Raw genomic sequence first — 14,451 nt, forward strand, 5'->3', positions numbered from 1 at the left:
TGCAACATCGGCCGATGCAGTAGATTGAGACGCATCCAATGCAAAACAGATAGCTTAAACTGACAGATTTGTATGGGGATTTTTTATTATTCTCATTAGATTTCCTTGAGGGCACGGACTTCAACTCTAGTTAATTCAATTTACGGTAATCAAGAAGCCTAAAATTACACCCTGGCTTTAATGTTTAATGAATAAAAATCAATGCCATAGCAACCACATTAATACATCTTCTTGTGTTCTTTTTTTTTTAACAGGAAACGTTGCAAACTCATTTGCCATTGATTCGGTGCTGGGCACTGTTACCGTGGCCAAGGAGCTGGACCGAAGCAGCAAGAACCAGTTTGAACTAGCTGTGAAGGCATCCGATAAAGGAACGCCCTCGCTGACTGCCACAGCCACCGTCCACATCGCTGTCACCGTGTCGGACAATGCCAACCCCAGATTCACTGAGAAGGAGTTCTCTGCAGAGGTCAGCGAATTGTCCCTCCCCGGCAGTTTTGTGACCATGATGTCAGCAACCAGCCAGTCCTCTGTGTTCTACCAAATCAAAGGCGGAAACACTAACGGCGCATTTGATATAAACCCAAACTCCGGTGTGGTTGTAACTTCGAGGGCTTTGGACTATGAAATTACCCCTGAGTACAGACTGACCATCCAGGGAACCAACATGGCGGGTCTTGCTAGCAACACCACTCTGCTGATTCACCTGAAGGACGAGAACGATAATGCCCCCATCTTCCTCCAGCCAGAGTTCACAGGCATGATTAGCGAATCGGCCCCCGTCAACAGTGTGGTCTTGACCAGAGAAAACACCCCGCTGGTCATCCGCGCCTCAGACTCTGACCGCGATGCCAACGCCATGCTGGTCTATCAGATCGTCGAGCCGTTCGCCCACAACTACTTTGCCATCGATTCGAGTACGGGAGCCATTAGAATGACAACCACTCTGGATTACGAACAAAGGAGTGTGTTCCGCTTCACCATTCAGGTCCACGACCTCGGAATGCCGCGTCTGTTCGCCGAGACAGCCGCCAACGTCACCGTCGAAGTCATCGACGTCAACGACTGCTCGCCGCAATTCAGCCAGGAGCTCTACGAGACATCAGTGATCGTGCCGACTTACAAAGGTGTCGAGGTAATCAAAGTCAACGCATCAGACGCCGACTCCGGACCAAACTCCAAACTCTTCTTCTCCATCTCAGAGGGGAACATCGGGGAGAAATTCAAGATGGATCCCAACACAGGCATCATCACTATCCAGAACGTCACCCAGCTAAGAAGCAGGTACGAGCTGAGGGTGAGGGTCTCGGACGGCAGGTTCGCCAACACAGCGTCGGTAAAGATCAACATCCGTGAGAACAAGGAGAGCAGCCTGAAGTTCACTAGAGTCTCCTACAAGGCCTACGTCGAAGAGAACTCCTCTGAGAAGAAAACATTAGCGGTCATTGCCGCTGTGGGGAACCACGTCAATGAACCCCTCTTCTACACCATCCTGAACCCAGACAAGAGGTTCCAAATCAGCCGCACTTCCGGAGTGCTCTCCACCACGGGGATACCTTTCGATCGTGAGGCGCAGGACACATTCGACATCGTCGTGGAGGTGACCAGGGAGGATGCTTCCTCCGAAGTGGCCCACGTTCTAGTGACGGTGACTGTAGAAGATGTGAACGACTACCAGCCCATGTTTGTCAACCTGCCCTATCAAGCCTTGGTCCAGGTGGACGCAGAGGAGGGACAGGCCATCCGCCAGGTGACAGCAGTGGACAGGGACATGGGTCAAAACGCCGAAATCCACTACCACCTGAAAGAACACCACGAGCACTTCCAGATAAGCACCTCGGGAGAAATCTCCCTCAAAAAGCAGTTAGACAAAGACTCCCTCAACAGTGAGTTCATCATCAACGTTGTGGCCAAAGATGGAGGAGAACCAGCCCTCTCCGCGGAAGTGGAAGTGCCCATAACTATAGTAAACAAAGCCATGCCAGTGTTTGAGAAGCCATTCTACAGCATCGAAATCCCTGAAAATATCCAGTTACATACACCTGTAGTTCACGTCCAGGCTACCGACTCTGAAGGCCCCAAGATAGTATACACCATCTCTGAGGGAGATGCCTTCAGTCAGTTTTCCATCAATTTCAACACAGGTGTCATACATGTAATCCAACCTCTAGATTTTGAGACCCACCCCGCTTATAAATTGAGTGTCAGAGCCACAGACTCACTAACTGGGGCCCACTCTGATGTCTTTGTCGATATCATTCTGGAAGACGTCAACGATAATCCCCCTGTCTTCCAACTAAAGTCCTACAACGCAAGTGTTTCTGAAGCTTCTTTTATCGGCACGGCAGTTTTGCAAGTCGCCGCCACAGACTCTGACACTGGCAACAACAAAGTGCTCTTCTACCAGCTAGTTGAGGACAAGGAAAAGAGCTCAGACTACTTCAGCATTGACCGTGACTCAGGAATCATCTGGACCGCTCGCATGCTCGACCAAGAGGAAAAGCAGCAACACAAGCTGACTGTCCGTGCTGTGGATGGAGGAGTGCCTGCCCTCTCCAGCGATGTCACTGTGACCGTAGATGTCACTGACCTGAATGACAATGCTCCGGCGTTCACTGAGAGCACTTACAAAGCCACGGTCAGCGAATTGGCCCCCCGTGGTCACTTTGTCACCCATGTCCAGGCGTCCGACGTCGACAGCTCAGACGCCGGCAGGCTTGAGTTCTCCATCCTGTCTGGCAATAACGACCAGAACTTTGCCATGGATAAAAACACTGGGGCCATCATCATCTCCAACCACCGTAAACTACAGATGGAGCCACTGTACAACCTCAACGTGTCCGTGTCAGACGGTGTATTCAGGAGCTCTGCCATGGTCAAAGTCACAGTCAATGGTGCCAACTTCCACAACCCCACTTTCCCCCAGGTCGACTATGTGGTTGAACTCACTGAGAACTCGCCGGTTGGCACGTTAGTTGCTGAGGCCAAAGCCACAGACGAAGACCCTGGCACATACGGGCGCCTAACTTACCACATCGTCAACGATTTTGCCAAGGACAAGTTCTCAGTCAATGAAAATGGGGAGATTTTCACCCTGGAGATCCTAGACCGCGAGAACGCCATTGAGAAGGTCATCCCAATATCGCTCATGGCAAAGGACGGTGGCGGAAAAGTAGGCTTCTGCATTATTAATGTGATTTTGACAGATATCAATGACAACGCCCCACAATTCAGGGCAGTGGAGTACAATGCCAATGTAGCATCGGATGTCCCCAGGGGAACCACCGTGGTGAAAATTGCTGCATCAGACATGGATGAGGGTAGCAATGCCGACATCGCTTACACCATCGAAGCCGATGTGGAAAACGTGGAGGAGAACTTCGAAATCCACCCCTTCAGTGGAGTCATTGTCACCAAAGAGAGCCTCATCGGACTCGAAAACGACCTCTACGCGTTCTACGTTAGGGCAAAGGATGCTGGGAGTCCTTCCAAGCAATCTGTCGTCCGCGTTTACATCAGGATAGTGGCCCCTGAGGTACCGGTCCCCAAGTTCGCGGAGCCACACTACCGGTTCACCATCGCCGAAGACATGCCCATCGGCACGGATATTGACGTCATCCAGGCGGAGAGTGAACTACCGGTGTTCTACAGCCTAGTGAAGGGCAACACCCCGGAGAGTAACCAGGATGAGGTCTTCGTGGTGGATCGGGACACCGGGACCCTGAAGCTGGAGAAGAGTATGGACCACGAGACCACCAAGTGGTACCAGCTCACGCTGCAAGCCCAGAGCCAACAGGAGGGCTACGAAACGGTGGCGTCTGTCGACATCAACATCCAGGTCAAGGACCTCAACGACAACAAGCCTGTGTTTGAGGCTGACCCGTATGAGGCGGTGGTGGTGGAGAACCTTCCGGATGGCACGCCGGTTATCCAGGTCAAAGCCACCGACCAGGACTCGGGCACCAACGGTCAAGTCATCTACAGCCTGGACCCTAAACAAACCTCGGCTGAGATCTCGGAGCTGTTCGCCGTTAACAGTGAGACAGGCTGGGTGACGACATTGAAAGAACTCGACCGTGAGAAGACTAGCAAGCACACCATTGCTGTGCTGGCCACCGACCGCGGGGACAAGGTGCAGCTGGTGACCAGCGCCACTGTGGAGGTTACCGTGGCCGACGTCAACGATAACCCGCCGCGCTTCACCGCCGAGATTTACAAGGGTACGGTGAGCGAAGACGACCTTCCGCCCAGTGGAGTCATTGCCATCCTGAGCACGACAGACGCCGACACGGAGGAGATCAACAAACAAGTCAACTACTTTATCACAGGTGGGTTTTTATCTCTAACAATACTAGTAATTGCTCTTCTCACAGCTCATGGCCTTATAGCCTTCCCCGTTTGTGTTAATTAACAGCTTTAATGAACACCGCTCAAAAGAGGATTAGACATTTACACCCGCTTAAATATGAAGATCATATCTGCTTTCTGAACATATATCGCACATTCTTTATCTGTAAATCCTTTGAATTGACTAATTTGCGAAAGCTCAAGGCAAATATGTAGGTCATCAGAAGAAGAATAAAAAGACGGAAACGTTTAATGATCTCGATAACACTTTGACATTGACGGGGGAAATGCACTTCCTATGGTGCTAATTAGCAGATGTGAATGACTATGCCACATTTAATAACCAGAGATTTTAGGAATTAGCTCTCATATTAGCTTGGATGCACATTTCCTACTACACAAAAATTATGGTTTCCTGTGTACCGAACATACTTACTTCATGAATGTGGGTTTGCAATTTGAAGTTGTTATGATAAATGAATAATATAAACGTTACCTGAGGTAGATTTGCTCAGGCACTATAAAGAGCCCGGGGCTGAGCACGACTCTGACCAGCGGACAGCTTTTGAAATAGGAAGTGATAACTGGTAGACATGGATGCAGTTCCTCTTTGAGCTTCACTACACTCACAGGATAAGATCTTCTCTGATTCCAAGACTAACCCTAATGGAAAGGCTCATTGATGTATGATGCAGTACAGTCCACTAACAGACGAACACACACCCTTGAGATACACACACACACACACGCACACACACACGCACACACACAAACAAAACCACTAGCCCTCTCGAAATCAGAGGCAGGGGCCGTATTGTGGCACATTGTTCATTAGTTTGAATGCCACTCTCCCCATTGACTCTCCGCAATGACTCGCTCTTCGTTAACTCTCTCCCCATACAGGAGGCGACCCTCTAGGACAGTTTGCGATCGAGCACCTGCAGAACGAGTGGAAAGTGTCTGTCAGGAAGCCACTGGACCGCGAGGAGCGTGACAACTACCTCCTAAATATCACCGCCACCGACGGCACCTTTGCCACCAAGGCCGTGGTCGAGGTCAAAGTCCTGGACGCCAACGACAACAGCCCTGTTTGCGAGAAGGTAAAGAGAAGGCAGCCCGCTAAAAAATGTCATGTTATCGGCGTGTGGGGGTACACGCTATGCATGACAAGTACCTGGGAGAAAGGAGGGAGGGAGCGAGGGAGGAAAATAAGAGGTTTGGAAAGGTTTGTCGTCGAGGGAAAGGCAAGCGGAAATTAAGGGGTAATTTTCTTACATCAAGGGCTTTTTTTACCAGCTGATGTATTTCCATTGCTGATTTGTATTGTGGTTTAAGTGCTTACAATGATGGTGCTGCTGTGATTGTAATGTATTTTCTTTCTACCCCTCTCTCCATTTCCTCCCTTCTTGTTATTCTACCTATTGAATTATGCTTATTCTTGCATATTCAAACTTTTTACTTCTCTCTGTCCGCCCCTACTTTTCTCCATCAATCTTTTTTCTCCCTTCTGACACCTTTCCCCCTCTTCTTCCCTCTTCACGCCCACACACTCTCTCTTCCTCCCTTTCTCTCTCTCCCCTCTCTCTCTCTCCGCTCCGCCAGTCCCTCTACACAGAGAGGGTCCCCGAGGACTTCCCAGCCGGCAGGCTCATCCTGCAGGTCTCGGCCACGGACGCAGACATCCGCTCCAACGCCCACATCTCCTACGAGCTCCAGGGACCGGGAGCCGAGCTCTTCACCATCGACCCCGACACAGGTGTGTGTGTGTGTGTGTGTGTGTGTGTGTGTGTGTGTGTGTGTGTGTTGGTTTGTCTGTCTGCTTCTCTGTCTGTCTGTGTTACACCTCAACACACTCAATGTGTTGACTAGTCTTCCCATGCTACCATACAGCTAATCAAAATCAAAAAACCACAGGACCATGTCTGCCACAGTGTAGAGTCGATTCAAGTCATTTCAAATGGCTGCACTGCACTCGGATTCATCCAGTTTCGATTCACGGCATGTCCAAGGTTATTCTGACTATTATGACTATCAAATGTGCATGGGTGCGTGATGGCAGCATGACGTGCGACACTAACCCACACATACATACATACACACAAACGCACACACACACACAAACACACACACACACACCAGTTTTACAATGCCATGATTTGATGTTTGACCCTAACAAAACTAAACTCCCGAACCCTGTCTTTTGCCTCGCTCTGTAACATCACAAACAGACACAGTAATAACCCCCAGTGTGAACGCCAGTCATGCACACTGCACACTTTCTGATTGAATTATAATCCATCCAGCCCAGTGTGTGTATCTAGTGGCAAGGTGGTCACCTCCTTTTGATTATTATTTTCATGTAATTTGCCCCAGAACATTTCCCCGGAGGGGTAGCGAGCCATGACGCTAAGAACCCGAGTTTCATCTAACATACAAGCGACATCGTACTCGCCTGAAGGTTTCGAGTCTCCTCTGCAGAAAGCGGAGACAAAATTGAATGACATGAGTCAAACTCTAGAAAACACAAAACAAGTTAGCTCCCATTAACCCCCACACTAAAAAAAGAAATGGTACATTGGTTTATTTCTGAAGGGAGAGAGAGGGTTATGAAGAAACAAGACAGCAGCAGTGTAGAGTAAGCTAGAGACCGAGAGAGCAGCCCCGTACTTGTACAACACAACAACAGCCCCTTTATTGTGGATCAAGTTCAGACGTACTTTGATACCTCGTTATGAGCCAGCGACAAGCAGAGAGAAAAAGAGTGTTCTTTTAGTTTGGCCCAAAGGAGGAGAAGGAGAGCTACTGTTGCGGAGTGGATTTAGTCAGAGTATCGAGAGGGGGTCCTTTTTCTGTACAGAGATGGAGGATTAATGCATGCGAGGAATGCTAAGAGGTTTTGTTAGTTTCGGCAGTTTGTTTGCATGTGTGGGAGCACATGTGAGTCCAGCGAGGCCCTGGTAATGTTGGCGTGCGCCATATCCCAGGACACCTCCTAGCTGCTCTTAGCTGCCAACTACTCCTGTCCTCCTGCGTATTCCCTCGCCCCCCCCCCCCCCCTCGCTTCCTCTCTGTCAATTATTGATTGATTTCTCTCCATCCTCTTCTGAAAACCATTAGTTGTTTGGATGAGGGTTGGACGCTTGGATCAGGGGAAGGGGTTTGTGGCATACAAGAGGATATGAGGTCTTATAACACACACACAGGCACACACACACACACACACACACACACACACGTCTGACTCAGGGATCTGTGAGAAGAGTGTTACTTCTGAAAGCACTGAAGTGGCTAATCCCAAGTTAAAAATAGAGGTGTGTGGACATGAGCACGACAAGTTTGTAAAAGTTTTCGGAACTAACCCAGCTAACACAGCCCATCTGAATTTAGCCCGCCCAACTACCTCATCCCTATATTGTTATTTATTTTGCTCATTTGCACCCCAGTATCTCTATTTGCACATCATCTCTTGCACATCTAGCATTCCAGTGTTAATACTAATTGTAATTATTTTGCACTATAGCCTATGTATTGCCTTACCTCCATAACTTGCTACATTTGCACACACTGTATATATATTTTGTTTTATTTTTGACTTTATGTTTTGTTTTACCCCATATGTAACTCTGTGTTGTTGTTTTTATCGCACTGCTTTGCTTTATCTTGGCCAGGTCGCAGTTGTAAATGAGAACTTGTTCTCAACTGGCCTACCTGGTTAAATAAAGGTGAAATAAAAAAAATTAAAAAGTTACAGATCAGCTTCCCTTAACCTTTGTTTTGGTGATAGTTAACAAGATGGACAGAGTGAATTCTCTGAAGAGACTTTATAAATGGAGGTCCATTATCATTTGTACACAGTATCGATTTAGTTTTTTTTAACTCAAACCAGCCGTGGGCTGCATTAAATCGGTTTATGTTTGACACCCCTGGTCTAGGGGCACTCTACACCGAACTAAATGGCTCAGAGACCATTTAGCTTTACTTGCGTTTCATTTTGATGCTTTCTTGGGAGGGGCATGGGGTAGGTGGAGGATGCAGTTCTAACACTATCTCTCCTTGTAAAACATGACCTTTTTTTAAAGAGTGCAACTCGCAAGCGCCATACCGTGTAAAAGTGGGTGTGGATTGCAAGAGCTTTTAACAAGCCTGTGTGTGTGTGTGTGTGTGTATATCTTCACTTTTAACGACTTGTGTGTGATTGACGTGTGTGTGTGTGTGTTTGCCTGCCCCATTGATTGACACATTCTTTCTCCCTGTTCCATTTCCCAGGTGAACTGAAGACCCAGCAGCCCCTGGACCGCGAGGAGCAGGACGAGTACCGTCTGACAGTGCGGGCACTAGACGGCGGCGGGCGCTACTGCGAGGCGGCCGTGCACCTGGCCGTGGAGGACGTGAACGACAACGCGCCACAGTTCACCTCCGACCCCTACGCCATCACCGTCTTCGAGAACACGGAGGTCGGCACCTTCGTGGCACGGCTGCTCGCCACCGACCTCGACACCGGTACGTTTGTTTGTTTATTTACAAATGAGTATTTGTTTGTTGTTCTTATTTGACCAGTCTTCCACCAGGCAATGCTAAGCTCTCTGATCTACACCTGGTGTTTTCTACGTTGTGCACAGGCACAGTACGTTTCTTCTTACTATTGACAGTGCCCATGTCTGATTGACACTATGGCGCTCGATGTTATCAGTCAGTAAACTTAGTTGAATTTGAACCACGTCATCTTTGTTTGTGAGCAGGCAAGTCACTTAATAATTCATCTTTCTGCTGAGAAATAAAGCTGCATTGCTTTTCCCCTGCAATTCCGACTCCACAGTATCACAGTAATCCCCACTCTGTTTTACACCAGACTCTTATGTTGCAAAACAATGATAGGGAGAAATAGAATTTCATGGATGAAATTCTATTCTCCTCGAGCACTCGATTCTGTAAAGGCCTAATGGCCATTTTCTATTTGCCATTTGCCGGTGGGTAAGTCACAACCCACACCTTCCCTTCATAGTCTTCTATTACTTTTGTGTTTTTGTGTTTGTGGTCCAGTAGAGAATGGCGCTTACAACTTCAGGATCATGGGTTCAATTCCCGCTGGGGCCACCCATACGAAAATATATGCATGCACTACTGTTAGTCGCTTTGGATAAAAGCATCTACTACCTGGCATATATTGTCTTCATCTTTCAGGAAACCCACCTAAGCAGGAGCAGCCGCTTTGAAATGAAAACATTTGCTTCCCAAAACTCCCTCAAATAGAGGACAGTTGAAAGCGTCAGTGTGGCGGCCATATTTAAACTCAAGAGGTGTAATATTACCAAACTCCCCTAAAATGGGACATGATTTGTGCATTTAGCGGTACTACCAATTTGACTAGATATGTTCTCCTCTCACAGGGCAACGTGTTCTAGACTAGGGGAGCGTGTTAGCCTGTTCCCTTCAAAAGCCTAGGTACGGATGAAGAGAAGCTCTCTCTCTCTCCCTTTCTCACCCCCCTCCTCCCTTCCTCCATCTCTCTCAGTCCTTCAGGTAAACTAACAGTTTGACGGATTGAATGGGATGTAAGAACGGGGACGCTCGTTTGTTTGCTCAGAAAGTCGAAGCGCTAAAGGGGGCCTGCTTTTTCGACAGCTCTTCCCCCAGGGTTGGCACACTAGCACGGAATTCCTAAAGTCCGCCCTACCTCCGTGCGAACATAAAGGATATCTGAAAGGAGGAGAGGGGAAATTAGGTTCTCCCCTCCCTCCTCCCCTCCCTCCCCCAATTTTAGCCGGAGGCACATTTCAGATCATTTGGAGCTGTATTGGAGAGAGGGAGAGGGAGAGGGAGAGGGAGAGGGAGAGGGAGAGAGAGAGAGAGAGAGAGAGAGAGAGAGAGAGAGAGAGAGAGAGAGAGAGAGAGAGAGAGAGAGAGAGAGAGAGAGAGAGAGAGAGAGAGAGAGAGAGAGAGAGAGAGAGAGAGAGAGAGAGAGAGAGAGAGAGAGAGAGAGAGAGAGAGAGAGAGAGAGAGAGAGAGAGAGAGAGAGAGAGAGAGAGAGAGATTGGATTTGCATTCCCTTCACACGTGTTGGTATCACACACACAGATGTGTAGAGTTCTAGTTTGTATCTTTATCAACAGCCTCCCCTGCAGGGAAATAACACAGTCAAGGCCATCTATGACAACTCTGACGAGACCCGTGTAGCTCAGTTGGTAGAGCATGGCGTTTGCAACGCCAGGGTTGTGGGTTCGATTCCCACGGGGGACCAGTATGAAAATGTATGCACTAACTAACTGTAAGTCGCTCTGGATAAGAGCGTCTGCTAAATGACTAAAATGTAAATGTAAAAATTAGACAAAATACCAATTTTGCCACAGTCCAGGTCACGCAGTCCTCACTCACTCAGCCAGCTGCCATTGGACTGATTCATCAGTATGCATAACTCCATTGTCTGTTGTGTGCACTTGCGTGCGTGTCAGACCTCTATTGTCGAATAGATAGAGGAATCATTCGCTAGTCGGGCAGGACCATCAATATTTGAGACTCAGAGTATCTCTTTGCTTCAAATGTTGACACATTTGGAGCACTGCCGGTTCCCTGCACAAGTTGTGCTATCTAGTTTGGCTCATTTGGGTTGACGAGGTTGGATACTTTCATACTTACTTGCGTCATTGCCCCTGCTGTGTGCCCACTGCCATGGCTGCGTTTCACAAAATGGTTTCTTATCAGTCTTGGGGAAAGAACCAGACAAACCAGGAAGCTGGTTGGTGACCTTAAATTGCGTTAAAGGGAGAAGTTATGCTAACACATTCCTTTCTCTGTTTCTTCTCTCTCTCTCTCTTTCTCTTTATTTTCTCTCTCACTCTTTCCTCTATCCCCCTATCTCTCTCTCCCCAGCTGTTATGTTCTGAAGTGGTTTCTTTTCTTTCTCTTCCTTGTCTGTCCATCCCAGCGTTCATGCGGCTCATACTAGACGTAAACAAGCTTTCCTGCCACTTTGGGTTGAGGAGGAACGTCATTGCTACCACTGTCGATAAAGTTTCAACGAATGCTGTCTTCCGAAGGCGCAGTTCAATCAAACCCACGGTGCAGAATTTGGAGTTAGTCAGTTAGCGTTTAAACATTTTGTTTGCCTGTGGTTAAGTAAAATGGCAGACTGATTTTGGATAAAAGTTGTAATTTTTAATAGCAGTTAAATAAGGTACTGCATAAACTTACAAAATCAGGTGTGGTTGAATCAGACCCCCAGTCTTGGAGAAAACCTTCAGAAGACTGGATATGAAGTATACTCGTCTAGTGACGTGAGTCGAGATTGCTTAATGATTTGGCGCAATCCACTTAACCGTCATCAAGCAATTTCTGTCGGCAGAGTAATTTGGTCTGATAAAAGCGATGGTGACTGGGACCAACAGGTGGCAATAAACCGGGCTCCCGCTGACAAAAGGTGTGTCCCAATGGTACCCTGTTCCCTTTATGTGACCAGGGCTCACAAGGCGGCCACTTTTGAATAGGGCCCATAGGACTCTGGTCAAAAGTAGTGCACTATTGAATAGGGTGCCATTTGAGACATTTACATTTACGTCATTTAGCAGACGCTCTTATCCAGAGCGAATTACAGTTAGTGCATACATTATTATTATTTTTTTTATTATTATTATTATTTTATTTTTTATACTGGCCCCCCGTGGGAATCGAACCCACAACCCTGGCGTTGCAAACGCCATGCTCTACCAACTGAGCTACCTCCCTGCCGGCCATTCCCTCCCCTACCCTGGACGACGCTGGGCCAATTGTGCGCCGCCCCATTGGTCTCCCGGTTGCGGCCAGCTACGACAGAGCCTGGATTCGAACCAGGATCTCTAGTGGCACAGCTAGCACTGCGATGCAGTGCCTTAGTCTCCTTAGTCTTAATGAGATGCAGGAGGAGGGGTGTGTGTGTGTGTGTGTGTGTGTGTGTGTGTGTCTGTGTGTGTGTGTGTGTGTGTGTGTGTGAGTGAGAGAAAGAGATGTGGGCCACCTGCAAAAAGGCATTATGGTTATTGTCCACATCCGTCTCGTTTTCGGACCGCCCTGTCGGGAAGAGGCAAGGTGTTATTACGAGGACGACGTGACTTGCATGTTTGTCTTGTTCATGCTTTTGGTTGGTGAAAAGGGTATATTATGTTGAAAGTTTGATATTAAAAAGTATTGGAGTTTGTGACTGTATTGCTGAGAATGTACATGCAGATTATATTATTTAATGTTTGGATTGTTTACGGTTTTGCTTTCAAACAAACGCAAACCGATAATGAACTGCCACTCAGAATAATGTTAGTCTACTGCTCTTATATCAGATTATCAGATTCTACATATTACTTTTATTTTAGTCCACATGTTTTTAACATTATCTCTATCTCTCTCTGTCTCCTCCCAGGCTTGAACAGCGACATCCTCTACTCTCTCGCCGACTCGGCTGACGGCCACTTCTCCGTGGACGAGCGTACCGGTGTCGTCGCATTAAAAAAGCCCCTGGACCGCGAGGCGCAGGCCGTGTACGAGCTCAAAGCGCGCGCCTCCGACCAAGGCTCCCCTCGCCGCCTCTCGTCCCTCTCCCGCGTCACGGTCTCCGTGCTGGACATCAACGACAACCCGCCCGTGTTCGAGCACCGCGAGTATGTGGCGGCCGTGTCGGAGGACGTGGCGGTGGGCACGCAGTTGCTGAGGGTGCACGCCGCCAGCCGGGACATCGAGGCCAACGGGGAGATCGCCTACGCCATCGTGAGCGGGAACGAGCACGGCATGTTCAGTGTCGACCCTCGGACTGGTATGTCTCTCTCTCTCTGTCTCTGTCTCTGTCTCTGTCTCTGTCTCTGTCTCTGTCTCTGTCTCTGTCTCTGTCTCTGTCTCTGTCTCTGTCTCTGTCTCTCTCTCTCTCTCTCTCTCTCTCTGTCTCTGTCTCTGTCTCTCTCTCTCTCTCTCTCTCTCTCTCTCTCTCTCTCTCTCTGCCCCTCTAGTCTCCCCCTTCTACCTCTCCTCTCCCCTCTTCTTTATATGTCTCCCCAATCGCCAGGGGCTCCATAGTATGACTACCATCTTCTCCAACCTCTTTGTGTGTATGTGTGTGTTTCAAAGGCAGGTTAGCGTTTTTTGTAAAGAATTTTGATCTGGAAGCAGCTCTGCAGAGTGGTCACTAGCTGGCACAGCCACAAAGTCATAAAATCGGATTTGAACCCTAACCTTAACCACACTGCTAACCCTAATGCCTAACCTTAAATGAAGACCAAAAAGCTCATTTTTGTTTTTATGAATTTTTACAATATAGCCAATTTTGACTTTGCAGTTGGCCTATCTAAGGGGAAATCTCTCAGTAAACGTCAACCTGTGTTTCAAAGGGGATGTAGCAGATTATATTTCTGTTGTGTACATTGGACAGGAATGTAATCTTCTCCCAACTGTCCTATTCTCCCTCTTTCCTCTCCTCTCCAGGTGACATCTTCGTCATCGAGCCGCTGGACTTCGAGGTGTCCCACGAGTACTACCTGACGGTGGAGGCCACGGACGGGGGCACGCCGCCGCTCAGCGACATGGCCACGGTCAACATCAACCTGACGGACGTCAACGATAACAGCCCCGCCTTCGGCCAGGCGACCTACGCCGCCGTGGTGGCCGAGGACGCCGAGCCCGGCAAGACAGTGGTGGCGGTGAGTTGACCAATGCATGACCATTCTGATCATTTGGTCTGGTGTTTCCCTTCGCAACTAGAAAAAAACTACATACAAAATTGCTAAAGGAATAAATTAGAGTCTCTTTGCTTTGTGTTGGAACCTATAAATGTTTTTTACTGCAGTGATTCCCCCACCTCTGTATCTCTCTTTCTCTCTCTCTCTCTCTTTCTATCTCGCCCCCTCTCTGTCTCTCTCTCTCTCTCTCTCTCTCTCTCTGTCTGTCAGTGTCTCTTGCTCTGTCTGTCTGTGTCTCTGCTCTGTCTGTCTGTGTCTCTCTCACTCTGTCTGTCTGTGTCTCTGTCAGTCTGTGTCTCTGTCTCTCTCTCTGTATCTCTCTCACGCTCTCTGTGTCTCTGTATATCTCTCTCTCTCTCTCTCTCTCTCTCAATCTCTCGCTCTCTCTGTCTGTCTGTCTGTCTGTGTCTGTGTC

The 14,451-nt window shown here is 48.3% G+C and overlaps 1 protein-coding gene across 1 annotated transcript in view; it reads left to right on the forward strand.

Moving 5' to 3' along the window:
- Window positions 1-14,006, forward strand: part of LOC311112125 (protocadherin Fat 1-like) — a gene marked incomplete at its 3' end in the record, with an annotated part of 75,828 nt that extends 61,822 nt beyond the window's left edge. Inside the window, exons 10-15 of the mRNA XM_084155103.1 lie at window positions 255-4,328; window positions 5,251-5,447; window positions 5,950-6,103; window positions 8,614-8,847; window positions 12,731-13,120; window positions 13,783-14,006. Coding sequence (XP_084011229.1) covers window positions 255-4,328; window positions 5,251-5,447; window positions 5,950-6,103; window positions 8,614-8,847; window positions 12,731-13,120; window positions 13,783-14,006 — 5,273 coding nt within the window. The remainder of the gene's footprint in view (window positions 1-254; window positions 4,329-5,250; window positions 5,448-5,949; window positions 6,104-8,613; window positions 8,848-12,730; window positions 13,121-13,782) is intronic.
- Window positions 14,007-14,451: the final 445 nt, after the last annotated feature.

This window comes from Coregonus lavaretus (genome assembly GCF_964263955.1).
Source record: "Coregonus lavaretus genome assembly, chromosome: 38".
NCBI lineage: Eukaryota > Metazoa > Chordata > Actinopteri > Salmoniformes > Salmonidae > Coregonus > Coregonus lavaretus.